This window comes from Strongylocentrotus purpuratus, unplaced genomic scaffold (genome assembly GCF_000002235.5).
Source record: "Strongylocentrotus purpuratus isolate Spur 01 unplaced genomic scaffold, Spur_5.0 spur5_scaffold_12, whole genome shotgun sequence".
In the NCBI taxonomy this organism is placed as follows: Eukaryota; Metazoa; Echinodermata; class Echinoidea; order Camarodonta; family Strongylocentrotidae; genus Strongylocentrotus; species Strongylocentrotus purpuratus.
This window is the reverse complement of record NW_022145597.1, coordinates 26,785,901-26,810,685: the sequence shown is the minus strand read 5'-3', so window position 1 is coordinate 26,810,685 and position 24,785 is coordinate 26,785,901. Positions and strand designations below refer to the sequence as shown.

Here is a 24,785-nt window from a genome sequence, read left to right as displayed (position 1 = left end):
AAAATCGGGGAAAGGAGGGGCGTAATCGAAGAAAATTGAGGGAATAAATTAAACTAAATTAATTAAAACAAAAACTAATACATCAATCCTCTGCCTGCATCCTGTATCGTATCAGAATCAAGCACTCTTTTCGCTACAAAGCCACGACGCTGGATTGAAAGGCGACACAAGCTTCAGCGACATAGAACATAAATACAAACTTTTTGCAAATCTACCAAACCTGGCAACTTTTTTAAAAGCCGGACTTAGTTGTCATCGGGATCACTTTTGGAGAACCGAACTTCAAGCATTTTTTGCAACATTAATCAATCATATATAATTTTGTCACAAAATTTAACTGCATGATTATCACATTACCACATCGTTACCAGAAATTGTCGGTTGCTCGATCGAACGAACGGCCAAACATCATTGCAACATTCTTCGGGGGGGGGGGGGGGGGGTTCAATCTCAGCCTCCCACCTTATTCGCCTACCATTACCCCCCGGAAAACTACCCCCAAAGATAATTACCCCTAAGGACAATTACCGTGCCTCGACGAGCTACCCCCGGAAAAGAGTCCCCCCCCCCCCACCCCCTGAAACTTAACCCTATATAGGACAATGCCCCCCTGGGACAACCAAGGACAACCGCCCCGAGGACTACCCCCTGTTCAGTATGAACAGGGGGAAGTCAACCTCGATAATTAGTTGGGTAATTTTTAGGGGGAGATCATTAATTTCAGGGGGTGGTAATTGTCCTCTGGGGGTTTAATTGTCCACGGGGGGGGGGGGGGGTAATAATTGTCCTAGAGGGTAATTTATCGGGGGGGAGTAACTTCCTCGGGGTGGTTGTCCTCGGGGGGGGGGGGGGGGGTAATCGTCCTTGGGGTAATTATTGTACCGCTAATTGGCCGGGGGTGACATGCCCAAGGGGTAATTGACCTAGAACCTTCAAAGGGCAATAAATAAACAGCTACTCAATTTACACTGAATCTTATTTTCTGGTTGTAAACTCAACAAAAAATGAATGGCCACCTCTAAATGATTATTTTGTAGACCATGCAAGTGAGCCTGCAAAATGTTAAGTTTAGTAGCACGGTTATGATTGCTCATCAAAAAGTGAAACAACATTCCGTCTGGCCGATTTTGACAACTGCATGGCTGTAATACCAGTAAAGAGTTTGATGCCTGGTGACCATGTTATCTCATTTATGATCTTTCTTTTATCTGCAAAATGTAGGTCAACATATACGGGGGGGGGGGGGGGGGTGAATTCCCAATTTACAAACTGTTTATAGGTCGAATGTAGTTTTATAGTATTTGTGTATTCTTCACCTTCTTCATACTCTCGAGTTGCGATTTTATGGAGTAAACCGAGTGTTTTATCATGGAAAAAAGACAATGAAGTGTGCACTTTCAAAAAACCAACCGCAGACCTAAAAACACACAAATAGACTAAAAAACCACGTGCAGATAACCTTTTCTCTGTTAGAGCATAAACAACGCACGGTACATACACTGAACTAGCGCGTGTGTTTGAGTGGGCGGAAATAGGGCAGGGGCATCACAGGGCGACATGGCCGAGTTCAAGCCTCGATAACTTTTTTATAAATAATAATTTTCGCAAGAAATTTGCTCAGGTAAAACATCAGGAATTTAAACTTCCATATCTCTTTAAACAAAAGTAAAATTTCCACCATATTTTTTTTCTGATCGTTTTGAATAGGAACTTCATGTTTTTTAAAAAGGTTGATTCACACCTAAATAAGCGCATAGCTGACTGCTGCGCAGTGACGTCATTCGCGTATCTCCGTTAAATGGGCGATCGACAGTGTACCATATTTCGTGCACATGTTCCTTACAACGTGTATGCTGCTAAAGGCAAGTTAGTCGCACGCCTTCATTGCGCACTTAGAAACTCGGGCGATGGAAGACGGCCGTTGTGTCTAATAAGCCACTGGTAACAGGGGGGCGGTAACTGGGCAGGGTACGGTACTCCAAACTTATCACTACCGGACTCCGGACCGGACTTTCAAAACCTAAACGACGATGAGAAATTTAAACTAATGAAGTCCAATGGCGAAACCGACATTAACGAAATAATAATATTTGGAATAAACGAAATGTACGACAAACGATCGAATAGAACTACTGAAAACAATAAATCTATATAAGAATACACATAACATAAAATTATCCCCCTTCCCCCTTTAAAAAAAACACACATCATATTTGGCCTTGTAACTTCTTAACTATTTATTTGTATGCCGTTAATAAGTGTTGACTTTGCAATATCTAATCTATTATACGATAGAGACACGTACGACCAAATACGAGATAAGTAGATAATTTTTTCTCTTGTTGATATCTGATTAATCTCGCTGAAATTTAGTTCTTTTTGAAGCATTATTTATTGTCATCCCATGCTCACTCTCCCATTCACGAGGTTGGATTTGGAATATACTAGTCGTATTTTCGGGGTCATCTCGTGGGGACGGGTTGGTAAACACATAATATATATTATATACATACTGTTTATCTATCATGTTGTATATTTTTCTTCCTTCTTTTCTTTTTCCTTTTTATTTGAAAAGAAAAAGAAGAAAAAAAGAGTATTAAAAAAGTATTACGAGTAATTAAATATATTTTAATCCCCGTATATTACATTTCAGAAGAGACAATACCAAAGAGTTATTATCATTAGTTTTACGTTTATTTCTTTCATTCCTGGCTATTGTCATCTTTACTCTTACACTCAATTATCTATGTTACACTACAATTTTGAAGTTCATTTCCAATGTTATACAAAAAGGAAACTGAAAATAATCCTAATTCATTTTGGATAAAATTTGAATTGAATTGTAATCCTGCGCTAGCTGCTAGTGAGCCCTCTGCGTGAAAAACATTAAACATTTTCTAGACAATTTGCTGCGAGTCGAGTCTCAGCTCAAAAGACTTTCGATTTGAAGTCTAAAAACACACATTTTCTGGCATTTTAGAAACGATGAAGTCAACGAGGATCAGAAATGCCCCCAGAAAGGAGGACAGATCAAGGTAACATAGCTTTCCTTTTAAAAAGATGTAGACAGAGAGGTCTGGAATGAGATTTGAATGAGTGTCGTGTAAAAAGTGTTGTGGCATCGCCATAAGCATGTAACTCTGGCCACCGCTCCCCGTAACTCCGCCGAACCATTCACGGAACCGTCCGCTTGTGGGGCGGGGCCTCGCTGCGCGCGCCGTGGTACGTCGGCCTCGGTCGACTGACTTCAGTGAAGTTCAATCTTAAATTGCCGAGGGTAACCTTAAAGGTAATACAAAGTTTTGGTATGGGGTCATGAATTTGGTTCAAATTAACATATTGGAAGCATATGTGATCCTACAATATTCAGTAACCGTTGTCGCTGTTAAAATCAAGTCTAAAGTGATGAAATTGTAAATAGGTCTAAGTAATAAGCTGTTCATGTTGTAGATATACAGTATAGCTCCCTCTCAAGGTCAAGATATCAGTGTAGCTATAAAATAATGTTTTTTGACTAGAATCGACCAATTGGCAGGATTGGCTATTCCCATTTGGAAATTATATACCACAACTGCATATTCTGAGATTTTCATGGTCGCAGCTACCATTGTTTGGCCGTAGGCGCTATTTGAAATTTATCAAAATTTACCGGGAGCACCTGTAAATTTTTTAATTCAAATTTTCTTAAAAGCAGAAGCGTTTTAGGGGCTAAATTTTCTGGTGCTTATAATACATCCACAGGGGCATCCAAATATATACAAATTGTAAAGAATCACTATCCAGCCCATTTTCAAAATTTAGATCTAGATCTCGTCTACCAAAACTTTGTATTACCTTTAAGGACTAGGTCTAGTTGATAATATGAAATATGATATTGATATCACCTACCTAGCCATAAATAATTGGCACCCATGCCCGGCCCTGCCCCTTCGTGAAGTCTAAACAAAAGTAAAATGTGTCCAAAATTAACCCTTCCCCAACTTATTTCACGCACCCAACTAACAAACAGTGCACCACAGTTACCACTTTCCTCAGAGTTTGCTAGTGGACTCTTCTTTCTTCTCTGCTTCTTCTTCAAGATAATCTAATTTATATAATTATATGTATAATGTAATCTCACATTTTTAGTCTTTGGACTTTCTGACGAGATTGAATAAAACCTAATTAGAATTTGAATATTTTGTTTTATACAAGCCTAGATCTACTTAAGATTTTTGCAACCTCATTGTCAATTCTTGATCACATGACATGCGCCAAAAGTACTGTTGAACAGCATGATTCTCCGGCCATGCCACTCGACTCCGTTTGATCAATTTGCACCATTGCGCTCTGACGTCACTAACGATGTACAAAGTATATTGAGAGGTAGATCTAAGTGACTTAACCATCATGCAATGGTACAAATGGATCAAACCTAATTGCACTCTGACGTCACAATAAACATAAAAGCGTGGTACGCGCGGCGCATGGTTTGATGCCTGCTTGGTAATAGTGCGCGCTCACTATCGGTAATTTCATTGATAAAAACCAAAAAACTTGCTGAGATTTGGACAATCATGCCCTAGGAAAATTGTTCTTTAGAACAAAAAAAATGTTTTAAGCCCGTCAATGTCTGAGGTGTTGTATAAAACAAATAGTGAATGGTCTTTATTCGTGCAATGGAACAAGATGTTGCATTCAGTGAAAGATGAGACGCTCTATTCAACTCAGCTGCGCCTCCTTGGATAGAGCGTCTCTTATCTTCCCTTTCACCTTGTGCAAAATCTTGTACCAAATCATGCCATATCATGGCCATTCTCTATTTGTATAATATTTTGAAGATTAAGAGAATCTTGCACTTGGGCCTATAAGTGATAGCAGGCAGGGTACTCTAGTGATAAGTTACGCCTATATGTATTAATTGACCAGCAAAGCAAATGATTCACTTCATACATTCTCCTTGCCTGATCTCCCATGCAGACCTCCCGATACAGTCCAAGGAGGAGAGAGCGCCCCCACCAAGAAGCAGCCCCCAAACCTGCAGTGCTGGACGCCATCATCTGGAGCGTCCCTCAAGCTCCTGATGGCTGCTAGGTTCTGTGCTGCTCTCCTCAGTAACATCACAGACTGCGATGAGACCTACAACTACTGGGAGCCAGTGAGTTCAACACTTATTCTCATATCGAAGGGTTCAGTGACACAAAGACGTAACTCTATTTTGGCCATTTTGAGTAAAAGTGGTTTATGTGTCACTGAGCACTCGGGCCTTAAGGAGTTGAGTCTATGTTTCACTAGCCATTGACTTCAATGGGTGTTGGGTAGAGTTAAGTCTTTGTGTTTCTTGGAAAGCCCACATTCTTCTGAGCATTTTGAATACTCAGAATACTCCTTTGGGCAAAATATGGAGTTACCGTAAATCTCTGTGTATAAGGGAACATTTTTACCGATTTTTTTTGTTGAAAGTTGGGGTGCGTCTTATGTACACAAAAAAAATAAAAATTAAAGTTTCGATTTATGCCCCTCCAACTGGCGCTATGCCTGGCAGTGTCTCCCAGCTCAGTAATCTGTGTGTTGACTCACCACTCGGAAACTACAACTACACTCACATTTTTCTGTTATCTTGGTTTGAAAGTAATCTTTCTTATACCGGTAGATCTCAATATGTAGTTTTTTTATAATAATTCCTCAAATTTTTCTTCTGTGGCATACCACAAGGTTCTATCCTAGGTACTCTACTGTTTTTAATTTACATTAATGATCTTACACATTCTTTTAAAAACGACATTGTTACTATTATTTTTGACAAGTTCACAAGCACAAATCGGCGCCTTCAACTGCACCTCGATGTTAAATGAAAGTACTTCCCTGCTTGGGTTTTCGGCAAAAAAAAAAAGAAGAAAAGATTTCCCCCCATTTTTTCCTTCTTCTTTTGCCACCCAAAATAGGGGTGCGCCTTATACACTGAGATTTACGGTATGTCTTTGTGTCACTGACCCCTCGATATGATGTTGTAAACTTCCTCTAAAGAGGTAATTTGGCAAAGTAATATGACATAAGGCATGGCTTAACACTAACTGGCATCTGAGACATGTGGGCACCCAAAATATAAACCAGCCTCCCCCTAAGGAACATTAGTATTAAACATTCATGAAAAATAATAGCCTCGATGCTTTTTACATTTACAGTACATGTACATGTATTTTCTTAATTCCATGATGCTTGATAATGTATTGCAACATATAAAAACAAAATACCTTAGACTATCCCATTTTAACAGTTCTGCTTAAATTACTTGATATTTAAATATTAGCTCTGTAAAGTATCACTAAGAGTAAACAAACATTTGTGTGATTTATATCCTGTATCTCTGTAGACTCACTTTCTAATCTACGGGCGGGGTTTCCAGACGTGGGAGTATTCACCTGTGTATGCCATCCGATCCTATGCATACGTCTTCCTGCACATGCTTCCGGGCAAGCTCTATTCATGGATCCTGGACTCAAATAAGGTGGGGATTAAAATGCCGAACTGCTTTAAAGCCCCACTGCACTACTTATAGCTACTTGCGCCCTCTATGTAACATACAATGCCTAATCGGTGACCATTGGTCCCCCATGATCCCCTTTTTCTTATGTTAATTGAGAGCTTATTTGATGAGATAGCCACCTGTCAGTGACCATGCAGGGAGGTCTAATTCCTCCTGGCTAAACTAGTGCAGTAGGGCTTTAAAGATGGTCGAGTTCTGGTAAAGATTAAAAATTATTTTTGTGAGGTTTTGGATTGTTGTATATTTAAGTGTGCAAGAATATAAATATAGCAGTGTCACATGTAAAGGGATTGCTTCTGAAATGTCTTATTCCAAATTAGGGCTGCGACGTGTAGTCGAATGCTCGAGTACCCGCACCGCTGACAACTACTCGGATACGATTTCTCGTACCCGAATATTCGGCCGCAAAAAAAAAAAAAAAAAAAAAAAAAATTTTGTCCAGGCCGACGCTTACCCGTGCCTGGGTGAGCGGCGGCGATGGCATGGTACCGTCGGTAAAAATGTTTCCCAACTCAAGCACTGTCAAACTCACCACTCAGAAACTGGGACCAAATGTCTGGATTTCTGTTTGGACTTGTAGGAAAATGGATTATTCTGCCATCTTTGGTTTGTAAAGCGGCATTGTTTACTGTTATCATTATTATTAAATCGGCGCCTTTAACTGCAACTCTAAGTAAAATTGCAGGCGTTTTCGGCAACAGAACTGGGATACTGCTCCAAAGGTATGGTGGTGGCCCCCCCCCCCCCCCAAAAAAAAAAAAAAAAATCAAAAAAATTCAACAAAAAAAAAAAAAATCAAAAAATTATGAAAAAACATGGCGTCCGAATATTCGAGTATTCGCTTGTAAGCCTGGGAGTGTACTCGGGTACCTCATTACACTGTTGTGCACAGCCTTATTCCAAATAACTTTGGAAGTCAAATGAGATCCCTTGCTCTTGCATTTCCTACCTTATAGAATAGCCTTTCTGATGACATAAAAAAGTGTATAACCTCTGATTCCTTTCAAAATCATGTAAAAACGCTTCTGTTTAATTCTTAATTATTTCTACATGGGCCTTGAAATGACCAATGCACCAAGTTCAGCAGTACTCCTAACACTGGTTAGCCAACAATAATTCATAATAAACGTTTGTTTGTCCCACAGATCCTTGTCTTCTATTTCATCAGATGTCTTCTTGGCATGATATGTGCTCTCACAGAATTCTATTTTTACAGGTAAGAGGAAAGTTTATATTAGTACTTCTTCTTCTGTATATTTGTCAGGCCTGATAAAAACCTGATTTAAATCGGTTTCCCGATTTTTTCCCGATTTTTTTTCTTCTTCCCGATTGTATTTTTTTTTTTTAACAGATATTTTTTTCTTCCCTATTTTATCCTGATTTTCCTGATTTCCCCCTTATTTTCTCTATTCTTCCCTATTTTGCCTTATTTTCCCCCCAGTTTTCTTACTCGAAAGGGGGGATGTTGTTAGATGCCATTTTTTTCCCTTCGAATCCTCTTCTTTTTTTTTTTACTCAAGGGGGGGTGTAGTTGAGGCTAACAAAAAAAAAAATTTTTTTTTAGTGCTCACATCACCCCTGATTTGTGTGTGAGTGTGGAATTTAATGTTTACTTTATATCAACCACTTGATTTTTTACGTCTGGGGACTGACCTTTAACACCACCATCCAAAAAGCATGTCTTAGTTTCAACCGGGGTCTGCCTGTGACAATTTATAGGCGACGTCAGAGAGTTGATGATGCAAGTGAACGTGACCATCTCACATCTCCCTTGAAGACAATAGAAAACTTTTCTACGAGTGACAGAGTTGAAGGTATGGTCTAAACATGCATGCAGAGGTTCACCCTGTGATCTGACGTATGCTTCAGTGACATTTCTTCCAGGCTGTATTTCATCAAAGATATCATGTTATGAATTTAGGGGAAGTTTAGGATTAGGGTAAGGTATACTGGAAGGTCTTGGTTTGAAGTTAAATCATTTGACCAGAGGGCAACTGTTACTGGAGCAGATGTCATACAATCGCCCACCCAAGTTTAACAGTCTACCGAAAGAGAACGTGACATTGTGTAGAGAGTCTTCATCAGCATTAGGGCCCTGTTTCATGAAACTTGTCAAAAATAAATGCTAGAATTCTATGTCAAATTTGCTCAGCCAAGCAAATGCAATTTCAGTAGCTTACAAGACTTATTGTAACTTAACTTTGATGAAACTGGGCCCTAATCTGGATATATTGAGATCAAGCATCAACTTTGTTATTCCTTGCGCGCTTTCTTTTCTGTGTTTTCTTTGAAAGGGGTGTGTGCAAAAACTTTGGAGGTAGCGTTGGAAGATTGACGTTGGCCTTCATGATCCTCAGCACTGGAATGTTCATCTCAAGCGCTGGTAAGAAAATGATTTTGGGTGGTATTCTCGAAAGCGGACTGACTTTAGTCCATGGTTTAATCCAAGTAGGGAATGCCAAGTGTCCATATGAATATTGTTTTTGAGTCATTTAATCTGTCACTAAATTAAAATAACATTGAATCACATAATTGATAAACAACAATATAACTATGAAATAATTATGTTATCATGGTAATTTAGGGACATATCAAATTATTTAAATATCTATTCATATGGACACTTGGCATGCCATACTTAGTTGGAGGATTAAACCATGGACTAAAGTTAGTCCGCTTTCGAGAATACCACCCTTTAGGTTTAGCGTCAGTTGAAAAGGGACCGTTATCCAAGGGTTGTGTTGCTCTGTATGTTTAGGACTTCACACCGATCTCCTGTAATAAGAACTTACTCTGGATGCCTTTAAAGGGGCATTGAAGGAAGCGGCCAACTGATGGCAGCACATCGCTGTCCACGTTTTTAACAGCACATCACTGTATATATGTATATTTTGCACCTGGATTGATGCCTACACACATAGTGGACATGGCACACACCACACCGCAGTGCGTAATCTTCGTTGCAAGAAGTAGCATTTAACGAGGAAGAAGAAGAAGAAGAAGAAGAAATATCAGCTTTGAATACTCTTAGAAAATAATTTCCATGAGTAATGGGTACACGTACCACTCACATATTCTGTTCTTCAAAGAGTATTCATCTGAAATGAAATCATATGACTGAATGTTAATTAGGCAGCTACGCAAATAAAGTGTTTCTACAATTATCAAGGCATTGCCAAATTTAGAATTTGTCTCTCTTAACTCTTTTTATTAGTATTTTGTTTAGGAAAGCACAACCTACACTGCAAGTATGATGGTCTGTAGACCTTCCTTTTGATTTACTCTTTGGGGATTGAATCATTCATGAATTATTCATTTCTTAAATTTACATAATGCATATCATGTTATATCACTAGAATTGGGGTACCGGTATGTCAAATAATTGAAACCATGAGGATCTAATATGTAATAATAGTGTTTGAAATATTTTGTTTTTTTAGAAGATCGTCTAACAGATCAATCACAGTACATGTATCTTTATTGTGTGTCGCACAGAAGAAAAAAAAATTGATATCTGTGGAGCTTAACAGAGATGTGTTTTTTTTCTTTTCTTTTGTCTTAGCATTTTTGCCAAGCAGTTTCTCCATGTATATGACCATGATATCAATGGGAGGATGGTATACTAATAATCTAAATGTAAGTATTCAAACCAACCTTATATTTAGATTGTTAATTAATATGGAAAGGTTAAAATAATGACGTGGCAATCCCATGGCCTGGATTAAAGCCTGTCTGCACTAGTTTGGCCAGGAGGATTAGACCTCCCTGTCACTGTCACTGACAGGTCATCAAATCAGCTCTCAATAAGCATAAGAAAAAGAGGATCATGGGGGACCAACAGGCACCGATTTGGCATTGTTTGCTATATAGAGGGTGCAAGTAGCTATAAGTAGTGCAGTGGGGCTTTAAAAAGTAGCTATTATGTCTGGGGTTGATAAAAAAGAAAACTGGAGATCCTTTTCCTGTACATGTATGTATAACTTTGATGTACAGTACAAGCATAATGTCATCTGTTTAGGGCTTGGCAATGATAAGAGTAAAAGCCCCTATTGCCGTTAGCATAAAATATATCTTGTCCATTATCAAATCTAAAAGGGTTGTGGAGAAAACAAAACAATCAAATTTATCCATGTGGTCAATGGTTTCTCTTAAATTATTTGACTTGAATTATTTAATTCTTATTTCAGGTAGCCATTCTTGCTACAGCCATGAGTTCTTTCATCAGTTGGCCGTTTGCAGTAGCCATCGGGTAAGTACAGCTGACTTTAGAAGTCTCAATGAAGCATTGTCCAGATGTGCTGTGGTAAATTGTGGCATTTTTCATTATATTTTAATTTCTTTAATTTTGAAATGTTTTATATGCAATAAGGCCCCCAAAAAAGTTGTTGTATTGCCCTTTGTGACCGACCCCAAAATCTTGAAATCTATGGTCGGCTTAAATTTATTATTTATTTTTTTTACTGTTTTTTAGAAAATAAATGTATTAAAGCATATTAAAACTGAAAAATATCAGCCCAAAGAGGGAGTACCAAAAAAAAAGAAGATTTCTGACTGACCGACCGACCCATGTTTTGGCATCTAAAGGGCAACACAACATCTTTTTTTTTTTAAGGCCTAACGTAAGTGTAAATGCTTCCCATTTCTGCATCTTATAACATAGAGCTCCATTAATAAGCAGAGGAATTTTGCTACATAAAGTTGCCATTCATTTACACGTTTTAAAAACAAGCGCCTCGGTTTACCACTTCATGTCTGAAAGTGCCTGTAGAGTTTCTATTTGGAAATTGGGGACAGCCTGGATAATTTGTTCCCTTTTTTTTCATTTAGAAGAAAAATCTAGATATTTGAGAAAACTAAATCACTTAATCAGAAAAATTGTGGCATATCATTGCCCGATAAAGAAAGTCCTTGGTTTTTTATATTTTGTCTTGTGTCCGTGAGGAGAAAATGTATTGAAGATTTTTTGAAGGTGTTTTGAAGGTGTTTTGAAGGTGTTTTGAAAGTGTGTTAAAGGTGTTTTAAAGTTGTTTTGAAGGTGTTGTGAAGATATTTCAAACTGGAGATCCTGTATGTCAAAATATTAATTCTGGAAATTTGAAATGTAATCTGGAGAAGTTCTGGGAAACATCAGGGAATTTAATAGCTTTGTTATAAATTTGATTTTATGTTGATTTGTATGAATTGAGTGAATCTCTTGACATTAATTTTTCTTTATTTGTTTTTTCTTCAGACTACCCATAGCAGCTGACATCGTCCTGAGAAGACAACACGTAGCTTACTTTGTTCAGTGGTGTGTGATAGCTGTCATTGTCATCCTTGTAAGTCACATTTTCTATTTGATTGCAGGATAGCTAACCCTTTACTGTTACAGTCAAACTTGTTTTAGCGACCACCTGTGTAGAAAGAACATCTGTCTACAAAGACTATTTATTTTGTTTCCCTTGAAAATTGTTTGTCATTGAAACCTGAACCATTTGAATTGTTTGCGTTTTAAAGATAATATGGGTATGAATGATTCCTTTTTGTCAAACTTTATGGGCATGATTTTGGGAGTGTATTTATTATTTCTTTTCTTGGGGGATGCCAAATCATGGATCAGAATGTTCTACACATTTTTACTAAAAAAAACATATACTGTACAGACACTATTTTTTTCTGCATTTTATTATTTGTAAATAGCTTCCTTACGAAATCCTCTGCCGATAGTCAGAATAGTGGTAGTTCTAAAGATTTCACATAAAACTCTTACATCAATGACCTTCTTGTTCTCAGCAGAAGATATTGATGACCTCATTATTTATTTTCTTTCCTTTTCTTGTTTGTTTTTTTACAGATACCTCAGGTTATGATAGACACATACATGTATGGAAAATTGGTTATTGCACCGCTTAATATTGTCACGTATAATGTTTTTAGTGAACATGGTCCAGATATATATGGTAAGCGGTAACTGTATTTTGCAAATAGATCTCTTTCCCTTACCTACATTCCTGTCTTTTCTTGCTCAGCTTCCTTTATTCATCTTACTCTGCTATCTCCTCTTACTTTTGTCAGAATGTATTCAACTGTTTGTTAATCTAATAGATGAAGTTGTGTTGTGGACATTTATGTATTCGTATGTCATTCATTGTTATCTCCTGCCAGTGGAGGCCAAATTTCTGTGTTTTTTAACATGGACAATAAAATCTGAATCTGAATCTGCATCTATGTAGCAAAAGATATGGATTAATCAGTTGACTCTGCAAGAAGTAGTTAACTATCCATTTGATACTGGCTTGTAATTATTGAATGTTGAAATTTGCTAGAACTTGTTCGTAAATATTTGACAGGCTTACTCACAGGGAATTTACTGTGCAGTTTTGGACAGATATGCAGCTGTAAACCACATTGTTTTTTAAGAAGTTATGATGACGTGCAATAATGCTTCACATTTCGTACATGTATCTTACAACACAAAGCTACAGTAAGTGAATACCGGTACACGTAAGACCTTTGTTGGGCCCAGTTGCCATTCATTCACACGCAATAAAACGATGTCATATCCAAACAAGCCTTTATGACGTAGATTGGCCGTGACACACCATTGGTTGGCTGGATGCATTGTTACTGCACAGTTCACATGTCAAACTTGTGTTATGCATGAAATAAATGTTAGAATAATGCATTTCTTTTTCTTTCTTTATGTTTTCTTCCCCTATGCAGGTGTTGAACCATGGTCATTTTATTTTCAGAATGGATTTCTGAATTTTAATGTCATCTTTCCACTTGCCCTCGTAGCTCTTCCATTTGCGGTAAGTTTTGAAAAAATTCATCTATGCTAAAGGAAGAACATACCTGATAAATATTGACCGAACTTGATACCTGTTGTGCTTCTGAAAATACTATGTATTCCAATCATCCTTCTCTTGCTATAATTTGAATGCATTCATCCATCCATCTGTAAGTTCATCCCTGCTCAATCCACCATTTGCTCTGTATTTACCTGAATTGTACCACTGGTAAAAATGAATATTAATATAGATGTCAATTTAACTGTCTATTTATCCACAGTTTATCTAAATTTATTTTAATTAATTATTTTTAGTGTAACTGTTGTTGTATTTGTTCTTATCATATTTTATATATATTGCATTTTATATTATTGTATTTGAATGTTATATTGCTGTAAGTTTTTTATTGGATGTGAAATAAATTGAACTTGAAACTTAAATTTATTTGTCCATCTGTGCTTTCTTATTCTTATTTTTCTATTTTCACACAATTCAAACTTAGTTCAAGATTTAGATGAAAATATTTCATATTTTTCTGTTCACCTTCCTAGATGTTTGTGAACTGGGTATCCAACAGCACTGTGGTAGGAAACAAGAAAGCGATTCCTATCTATCTCACTCTCTCCTCCTTCTACATCTGGTGTCTCATCTTCTTCACAAGACCGCACAAGGTATGTTGCTCATTCCCAGTGGCGTAGCCAGGGGAGGGCACATGCCCCTACCCTAATGAAATGGCAAAAAAATATATGAAAAAATAAAACAAACATGTTTTAAAGCTTATCTGTACTAGTTTATAGGAGAATTAGCGCACCCTGCAAGGTCACTGCACTGGTGGTTATCTCAACAACTCAGCTCTCAAATAACATAAGAAAAAGAGGATCATGGGGGACCAATGGTCACCGATTAGGCATTGTTTTCTATATAGAGGGAGCAAGTAGCAACAAGTAGGACAGTGATGCTTTAAGTATCCAAACCAGGTCAAAATGCTAGCTCCAGTGCCATTTGTTCTGGCGTCATTCGCTCTAGCATCATTGGCTCTGGTACTATGATTAGGTCCATCATCATTTGCTCTGGACTGTGTAAGTTTGAGGGCTTTGATTGCAAATGCAAAAGGTTTACATGTAGATTTTCATTTACCTAGTGTTGGGTCAATGAAGTTTGGAATTTAGCCTATAGAATGATAGAAATTGATTGTTTACTCTAGGAAGGGTAGCTGGAACATGCATTGTACAATCGATTAGGGACATAATTAAAATAAATGTTAAAGCCCGTCGACACTAGTTTGGCAAGGGGGATTAGACCTCCCTGCAAGGTTACTGACAGGTGGTTATGTCATCAAATCAGCTCTCTATTAACATACGAAAAAGGGGATCATGAGGGAACAACAGGCACCGATTAGGCATTGTTTGCTATATAGAGGGTGCAAGTACAGTAGCTCTAAGAAGTGCAGTGGGGCTTTAAATGAAAGTAGTACAAGTAGTTTGTAATCACAGAACATTTATTATTCCAAGGCTAAAGGAAAGATTTGATCGGCTCTTTCTTTCCATCCAGGAGGAGCGCTTTCTCTTTCCAATCTACCCTCTGGTATGCCTTGGAGGGGGTGTGTCTCTCTCAGCTTGCCAGGTATGTATTAACACTATTTTTTTAGTGACTTAATTATATTAATAATAAAGAAACAGGTTCCCTTGCATAATTTGAATATTAGGACACTGCTAACGTTAATATTTCACAGATAGGACGTACATTACATATTCATAATTCCTGCAAAGTTCTACAGAATTTGATGTGGGCTGCAAAAGGGACATATGGTAGTATCTTTAAGATGTCCAAAAAGGACAGTCCTGAGGAAAATCCAACCTTGTAGCAAGTTGCTATGAAGAGAAGCAAAAGAATAAAAAGAAATTGATCAATTGGTGAAAACAGTGCTCCACTCTTACTTTTTTCCCAGGTTCTGGACTGATATTTTTAGGGTTTGTTTGCTTACCCCCCCCCCCTTATGTTTTTATTTCAACTTTCTTAGGGTGGGGTGTTCTAATTTGGAGGCTCATGTACAACAGACTCATGTTTAATAGTGATGAGCCCTGTTGAAATTTGAGGGAAACCATATAAACTTTACGAAGTTGGGAATTATTTAAATTTGTCATCTCTCTACAACCTTCATCTTACATGTATATCTCTCTTCCCTTTTTGTTCTTTCCCAGAAATTATATCATTGGCTGTTTACCTTCAAAATACCTCAACATTATACCTACTCTTCCAACCATCTCGCCATAGCTTTTACTTTTCTCTTTGGTACATTATCTTTAATGAGATCAGGGCTGCTCTTTTATGGTAAGTTGAAAGATATGTCACTGTGCTATCCAGTACAATACATGTACATGTACCTGAATTTTCCCATTATCTAGCCATAGTTTTTTCTAAGTTTATAACTTTGTCAATATTATATCATCTTTAATGCGGTAATGACTGCTCGTTTCTTGTTAATAGTTGGAAAATGTATCATGTTAAATCCAGCTTTCTGATCAGATTTCCCAAAAGACAACACTGCCTATATCATCAGGCTACATCAAATTACATTATTGCATTGTACTTGTAGCCAGTTACTTTAAAATGTATTGATATTGTGATTCATTGTTTACTCAATAATTTGTAATGCATCCTATGTTGAAGTTAAAGTTGAAGTTTCAAGTTTATTTGTCTACTTTATCCAAAATAATATAATTGAACATGATATACATGGTACAACTAATCATACAATTAAGGAACATAGTGTACATGGTAATAGTTATGATGAAAGATACAATCATAAGTATGATAAATACATTGAAAAAGCGAAAACAATTGGGTATCTACTAAAAAGCAAAGCTTGTATTATTTAGGTCCCAGTTAATGATTATGTATACAAATTAGGATATCATCAACATTCAATGATCATAGACACTGTTGATATGCATGTACCCACTTTGATGTAGCAAAGGTTCCCTGTTGGGAGTGCATTGTGATCAGAGCCATCTATACACAAACACCCGGTTCGAGTTGAACACAACATGGCGATTACTGCTTTGTTGGGCAAGCACAAAACAAAAGAATATACGCCATGTTGTGACCCAGTGAAACCAAGTTGGCCAAACACTGTGTATAGATGGCTCTGATTGTGATGATACACACAAATGATGTCCTTATCTTCTTGCATTTCAATATTTTTACTCCAGCCTACCATGCTCCTCTTGATTTGTACCCTGAGTTGAAAACTATTGCCAACAACCCCAACATCCACACCCTCCCACCGGATAAATTAGTAAATGTCTGCGTGGGCAAGGAGTGGTATCGCTTTCCAAGTAGCTTCTTCCTACCAGACAAGTAAGCAGTCTACAATTGATGATGATGATGATGATGAAGATGATGATGACGATGATGATGGTGGTGGTGATGATGGTGGTGGTGATGATGAAGAGGTGGTGATAGCGATGATGATGGTGATGATAATTATGGTGGTGATGATGTTGATGGTGATGATAATGATAATGATGATGAAGATGAAGACATTGGTGGTGATGATAATGATGGTGGTAGTGGTGATGATGATATTTATGATAATGATAGTGATGATGATGATGATATAGTGTTGATGGTGATGATATAGTGATGATGATGATGATGATATTTATGATGGTGATGATGATAATGATGTTATTCATCCACCATTAAAGGACCAGGACCTGTCAATCAATTACAGTGTAACATGTGTACAATCAATGCTGTTTCCAAGTTGAGCTCAACTTTAATAATATTAATAATAATAATAAAAATAATAATAATAATGTTACTTATAAAGCGCTTACCACCGAAGTCTCTAAGCGCTAAATAGAAAGCTTCCATTAATGATGTACAAAATGTATTTTTTTGCAATTTTAAAGAAAAATATATGCCATAAATCTATTCACAGCTTATACAATTGTATACATGTACATGTAGTTCTGCCCAGCAAGAATATGTTTTGTTTCTTTTATTTCAGTTGGAGGTTACAGTTCATAGAGTCAGAGTTCAGAGGTCAACTGCCCAAGCCTTTTGATGAATCTGATCCTGATGCTACCACAATGATACCATCTCATATGAATGATAAGAACCAAGAAGAGATCTCAAGATACGTGAGTTTTAAAGCCCCACTGTACTGCTTGTAGCTACTTGCTCCCTCTATATAGAAAACTTCCCCAATCGGTGCCTGTTGGTTCCCCATGATCCTCTATTTTTTATGTTATTTGAGAGCTGAGTTGATGAGATAGCCACCTGTCAGTGACCATGCTGTGTGGTCTAATATCTTCTGGCCAACTAGTATAGATGAGCTTTAAAGTCTTCCATTTCTGTTTTACCAAAAGATTTTCGGTTGTACTCCTACTTTTAGAGGTAGCTACCCAAGCTGTATAGAAATTTTAAAAAATGGATAATTATGTAAAATTTATGATTTGATTTTGTTGAATTTTATTCATTTTTTCCTTTCCCCCTTGCTGTTAAGAGAATTCTGTATTGGATGATCAGAAGATAAGTATTCATAGGATGAAGTAACAGAAAGTATCTTGCTGTAATAGGAGAAATGACTATTGTAGGGTGATAGAAAAAGCATTGAAACACATGTAGTAACAAAAGTTTTGTGGGCTTTCTAGATGTAGATTTGGTCATAGTTATTTTCTGCAGATAGGTGTATACTGAATTTGAATATTCTGACGTGTGCATGTATGTGTAACTCCAAGTAGATAGTGGTGGTTATTTTACCTGACAGCTAAGAAAGCAATTAATACTTGTTAGTAAGCAACCACAGGACCGACAGCTTAAGGTCCTCTTTGAGGGACCTGGTAACGAGGATTAATGCCTTACCAAAGGGCACTAGCGCATCGACTTGGTTTTGAACCCAGTTCACCGGATAACAAGACCACTGCTCTACCAACTGAGCTATCGTGCCTCATCTGTGTTGTACATGTAACTCCCCTTTTATTGTAACTTTATTCTCAAATTAAAACTAAAACTCTTTCTTGTTTCCTAGATTGACATTTCAAAATGCCATTACCTGGTAGATCTAGACATGCCTGTAGAGACTGCGAGAGAACCAAGATACGCTAATAGGACGGATGAATGGCAGGTTGTAGCTTCTCAACGATTCATGGATGCTGCCACGTAAGTTCACTCATCTCTCTCATCCCAAATTTTTCTTAGATTACATGACACTCTCTTCTGCAAAATTTTCTCTAGGCTTTATTTTGTCAAATATAAGAGGGTTTGGGTCTGCAATTTGGATTTATGGTAGATTTATGGTTCAGGTGAGGTTCGGGTTCGGTCGAGGGTTGATTTTAGGAATTTTTTCAGTGTAGGAACTTGACCACAGAGCCTTTGATGCTGGAGCATGTGTCGTACATGGAGAATTGTTTTTTCTTTCTCATCGATATCTTTCCTTTCAACTTCTTTCCACTTTCCTTTCCTTTTCTCCTGTTCTGTTTCTTTAGTGTATATTTCATTCTTCTCCCTTCAATTTGAATTTAGATTGACTTTCTAGAATTAAGCCTTGCATAAACTGTAAAGTACACACAGAAGTTGAATATTACAAGTGTGCTCTGTCAAAGTACTAGATTTTTTTTACCTCCACAGTTGACTGATGACATCATAATTGTGATTTATAGAAATTAAATGTTGCTATATTCCATAAGATACATTCCCAAATGGGCAGAACTATGTGAATAGGTTTCAGGTTTTTTTTAAATATTAGATAACAAAATGTTACATGTTTAAACAATAAATCTCAGTCCCCTAATTCAAGTGTACTAAATAATCATTTTAATTTTTTTAATTCCTTTTTAAAAATCTTTTCCTGCGTGAAGTAGCTCCTATAAGTGGTGTCGGTCCTTCTACGTTCCTCTCTGCACCAGACGCTACACCTACTTTAGACATTACAACATCCTAAAGACAAAGAGGAGAAAGAACGCCCCCAAGCAGGGCAAGAAGAGGAAGCAACCTCCAACCAAATCAAAGAAGAGTAGCCATGACGATGAACTTTGACCTGAAATCAGAAATTTGTGTTTTAAAAGCTCATTTTCATGTGATGCTGGAAACCATTGTGGTATTTTTTTTTATTGATGTGTAGCAATAGTGATCATGATATTTTATTTCAAATGATCAAATCGAGGGGTCAGTGACACAGAGACGTAACTCCATTTTGAGAAAAAGTGGTTTAAAGATAGAGGTCCACTGGGGCCTTAGGGAGTTAATTCTATGTTTCACTAGCCTTTGACTTCAATGGGGTGTTGGGTTGAGTTAAGTCTTTGTGTTATCTGGAAAGCCCACATTTTTCTGAACATTTTGATGTCAAATACTCATTTTGGCAAAATATGGGGTTACGTCTTTTGTCACTGAACCCTCGAAATGATGTAAAATCTCATTGAAGGATTTTGGATATTATTACTCTGGCTGTAGCTCCATCAACCATAGTGCTTGGTGCATTCAAGGAATGAATCCTACCAGGTACCCGCTTATTACATCTGGGTCGAGTGTGGCAGGGATTTGAACCTTGAGATCTATTTCTGGTGAATTAACCACTAGACCACAACACCTCATGTAGATGAATGGCGCGTGAGCATGAAAACAAGTAGCTGGTGCTTAACAAAGGACTGGTGCTTAAAAAAGGTCCTACGATGTATGCATGCTTATTATCTGTGTGTTATATGGATTCAGAAATTTGAAACCCTTTTTAATAGGCTTTTTTTTTAAAAAGGAAAAAAATTGACGCAGTTAACTACAGTGGTTGACCACTTCATATTATGAAGGAGCCTTTAATACTAGGAAATATTTTATGTGAACAAATAACGATATGTAATTTTTAAGTAAAAAACACATGCTGACTCTGTGATAAAGCAATATTTTGTATGAATACATTTGAAATGTAAAGAAAGCTTGGTGAGAAAAAAAAAAAGTTGTATGATGGGGTTACGGTGTTTTTGTATTGATAAGAAAAGTATTTCTGTGTGCAAATAATGTAATTTGGCATAGACATTTGAAAAGTTCTGAACACAGTGAATATTAAAGTGAAGGTATGAGGTCGGTATGGGTTTAGAGGTTAAGTTTAGTTTTAGGGATAGGTAGTAATGGTCTGGGGTTAAAGTTAGGAATTTATTCACACCAAAAAGATCATCCCCAGACTGACAATAGAAAAATAAAACAAAATATCGGTCTGGAGTCAGTGAGGTAATGTGACTGAGCTATCAGTGTTCGTAATTAAAATGGACCTGCGAATAGTTGTTGCCAGAGCATGTGTCACATGGTTTTTAATGGACACCATTATCAAACATCTCATTTCCTTCATTACCTAAATTTCCTAAATTACAATTAGTGTAATTTGAGAACCTCTTCCAATGAATGGAAGGGCTTTCTTTTACTCACTTTGCATGTAATGTAATGTATGAGATTCCTGTCTCAATTGGAGAAAAGAAATCACAATTTTAGCATCAGAGATACAATCAAATTTTATTTTTTCATCTCAAGTGCCCGAATGGCACAATATTTTTGCAGGGTATGCTCACATTGTGGTGTAACATGCAATGTTGATATACAGATTCTGAGAATCGTGTTTAATGTTTTTTTGTGTGGTGGAGTCACGTTTTGCAAAGCAATTAGCAAATATTTCTGCAGGTCCGCTTGCCCTAGTAACTCTGATGAGCTGTTAGCAAGCAACATGTATTGAATCCACCCAGTAGGGCAAGCAAAGTATGTATACCTATACATATTGCCTGTTGAGAGCCAGAAGGGTGTTTACTCTGTGTTAAAGTAGAGTTAGAATAGGAGTTAGTGCCCTGCTGGCCCTAAACAGCCGTCTAAAACATCAAAAGGCAATCAAATCACAGTGCTCTATTGGTGTTTTTTTTTGTAACCCAGTACAAAGTTCAAGTTATGAAATCTTGCGTGCTAGGGAAAGAAGTGGCTTAATTTAACTGCAGTAGAGTTAGAGTTAGGATTAGGGTTACAATCCAGTTTAGGTCCTAGGGTTATGGTTTAGAGTTAGGGTGAGGGTTAGAGTGAGAGTTGGGTTAGTTAAGGTTACTTGTGTAGTTGGGTATTCTGCACTTACATGTAAATGTTTGTTTTACCCGACTGCTAAGAAAGCATAAGTATATACTTGCATTAGCAACCAGAGGACTGATGGCTTTAAGTCCTCTCCACCCATGTTTGTAAACAGTAATCAGTTTTAATGTGTCAAAAGAGATTGTATATTTTACAATTGTTAATTGGAATGACAGTGTTGTAAATGATTGATACTACTTTGTTTGAAAGGAAATGCACTGAATGAAAAGTTTGAAATATAAAGAAAATGTGGAAAAATTACTTCAATTTCAGTGTGGCATTCTGTGTATATAAGTTAGTGAGTTAAAGGTAATACAAAGTTTTGGGATGGGGTCATGAATTTGGTTGAAATGAACATATTGGAAGCATATGTGATCCTACAACATTCAGGGATCATTGTTGCGGTTGAAATCAAGTCTAAAGTTATGAAATTGTAAATAATAAAAGTCTTTATGTTATTTAGCTCCCTCTCAAGGTCAAGATATTAATTAGGCTATAAAACAATGTTTCTTGACTAAATCGACCAATCAGCTATTCCTGTTTGGAAATTATATATCACAACTACATATTCTGAGATTTTCATGGTCACAGCTACCATTGTACGGCCGGAGGCGCTATTTGAAATTTATCAAAATTTACCGGGAGCACCGGTAAATTTTTATATTCAATTTTTCTCGAAAGGAGAAGTGTTTTAGGGGCTAAATTTTCATGTGCTTATAATACATCTACAGGGGCATCCAAATAGTATATCAAAATTGTAAAGAATCACTTCCACCCAATTTTCAAATTTCCCAAAACTTTGTATTACCTTTAAGAACCAGTCCAAGAGCAAGAAAGAGAGATGCGAGAAGAATGAAAGTAGCCAAACAAGTTGAGAGAATCGCAAAAAGGTTTTTAATAGAGGCTGAAAGGTTAAAAGCCTATTATTCCTTCTTTTTTACATACGCTCTTTAAGAAGGATGTTGAGCTAGTAATTTTCTTTCAAAGTTCCCATCATGTAAAATAATATTGCTGTTTCGTGCCGATTTGACTTTACTCCATATATCCTCCCTCCCTGCCTGTCTGTTGCTCTCCCTTCTCCTCCTCTCTCTCTATCTTTTACCTGTCTCTCTTGTACGTGTAGCTTTTTCCAAGCTTCATTCTGTCACATTGCTTGCTTTCCTACATGTACAGGGGGGTGTTTCACAAAGATCCTAAGTCAGACTTAAAAATTATGGAAAGCCATTTGTAGCCTTAATATTAAAGGTAAAGACCAGTTATGGTCATGCGATTGCATTGTGAAAGAAACGATGTGGAATCGATCATAAAAGGTTGATCATCTAGCATCTAGCATCTGCAAGGTTCTGGAATCATCAAAATGATAAGAAATTTGGCCCATTCTTCGTAAAGTTACAAGCACTATACACAGAAAGATGTATATGGGACTACCCTATATCTCTCACAGACCATGAGAGAAACAAATTTACCAAATATATTAATTAGTAGGCGGTTTCCCGGCAATTTTTTTATCATCATGTATTAGTCAAAACATATTCTTTCACATGATTGGTAATGAGAGCTTCCATTTCATTTTTTGAAATTGGGGCGTTTCCAATACTGGTCTTTACCTTTAAATATTTCCAAAAGCAAAAATTCAAGTATTTTAGACTTTTCATAAATTCAACGACAAGAACATGAAATCTCCTTGATTTTCTCAAAGATGCTAACGGCTTTCCATAATTGTTAAGTCCAACTTCGAGTTAAGTTCGACTTACGATCTTTGTGAAACACCCCCTGGTACAATGTATTTATTTCCTATTCGTATCGTGCTTTCATCACACTTGTATTGACTTCCACTTTCATTCTCTCTTTTCCAATCGCCATATTCTTTTCTAAATCAATCTATCTTCCCATTTCTCTTTTGAATTCATTTTATTGCTTTTACTCCATCTTAATTCTCTCTTATTTCACCCTCACCCTGGTCTTGCTTTATCTTCTCACATTCTCTCTCTTTCTCTTTCTCTTTCTTACTCTTGCCTTTTCTCTATATCCTACAATATTTCATTTCCACATTCCTTTGATTGGCTCCACCACACACTTTGTTTCATTAAAATAAAAAAAACACACCCTCACACACACAACAACAAAATCTCTTGGCTGCTGTTCAACAATTTATTGATTTTATCGTGCATTCCCTTTGCCTTTTAAAGGAAACACAAAGAAATAATACAAAAACAAACAAAACATTCTATGACATTTTGAGACAAAAGCATGGCCAGAAGATATCTCCAAAAGAGTTGAGTATTACATTTTGAAATTGGGGTACCCTGCTCATTAATGTCAATAACAAATTCTACTTAAATATCTATGATTTTCATATAAACTTACTGCTAAACGAGCATTTACACGTAATTCATATCCATAGACCAAGCCTTAATAAACCCACTTAAACAAAATGTTCAAATTAGTTGCTTATTCTACATTGTAGATTAATGTACCCAATCATATAATGATGTACATAGTTACAAATAAATTTAAGTTATCTCAATTCATATTACTGACACTTATTCTGTTTATGAAAATCTCTACACTTTTCTGTTGAAATGTAACATAGTTGATAAGTACATGTAGTAACTCAGAGTATACTATTCATTATTTTTGTTTCCTTTTATTCTCTCGTAAAAGCAAGGAAAATTTCAAATCTGGTTATTCTCACTGAAATGAATATCCCACACAGAAATTGCTTTTTCTATAAATCTATGGCACTCCTGTCCTTAAAAACAGAGAGAAAAGGGGAGAGATTGGGGGGAGAGAGAGAGAGAGAGAGAGAAAGAGAGAGAAGAAGGAACAGACTACATCAAATACATTTTATAGCAATCCAAGCAGACTGTAAACGATTAATTTGCTCGGTATTATTAATTCACTCAAATGATATCAAATGATCTGTGAATTGACAAAACATCAGCCGACAAGGATTACAGGGGTCAGATAGTGTTCCAATCCAAAGAATCAAGCGTTTGTTTTGAGATACTTTGCTAGCAGGTGGATAAGCAGCAGCAGTCAAAGAAATATGTATACTTTTTGTACTCTACATGTCAACAAAAGAGAGCAGTTCATGAAACCACAAATCCTCATTGATTCTGTGACTTGGGATGTATCTCAGATAGAGTTAACACTGGCTTTTAAGGTAGATAATTTCATATTCAAAGCTCCTAATATAGAGTCAATTACATTTGTGGCTTGTGGTATATGTTAACCAGACAAAGAATTTAAAGAAAATATTATGCAACTCGGGGGAGAAATTGAGGGAGAGATAGTAGTCGCCATAGCTGTATATAGGTATTAGGGTTTACTACGTGTACATCATTGTATTCTACTTATTTTTCTATTCAATTAAATTTGATTTATCC

The 24,785-nt window shown here is 36.8% G+C and overlaps 1 protein-coding gene across 2 annotated transcripts; it reads left to right on the top strand.

Moving 5' to 3' along the window:
• The first annotated feature begins 2,881 nt into the window (after positions 1-2,881).
• On the top strand, positions 2,882-21,657 carry LOC594288 (alpha-1,2-mannosyltransferase ALG9). 2 transcript variants are annotated; one of them, XM_030982246.1, is made up of 17 exons: positions 2,882-3,035; positions 4,960-5,137; positions 6,353-6,487; positions 7,672-7,742; positions 8,821-8,909; positions 10,089-10,162; positions 10,714-10,775; positions 11,757-11,844; positions 12,360-12,465; positions 13,229-13,317; positions 13,848-13,967; positions 14,848-14,919; positions 15,498-15,627; positions 16,509-16,656; positions 17,312-17,444; positions 18,335-18,465; positions 19,167-21,657. In XM_030982246.1, the coding sequence occupies exons 1-17, from the start codon at positions 2,986-2,988 to the stop codon at positions 19,339-19,341; spliced, it is 1,851 nt and encodes a 616-aa protein (XP_030838106.1). In that variant the 5' UTR covers positions 2,882-2,985; the 3' UTR covers positions 19,342-21,657. The 2 variants fall into 2 exon arrangements, with proteins under 2 accessions (XP_030838106.1, XP_030838105.1); XM_030982245.1 differs by having other exon boundaries at positions 2,883-3,035; positions 19,164-21,657.
• The last annotated feature ends 3,128 nt before the right edge of the window (positions 21,658-24,785 follow it).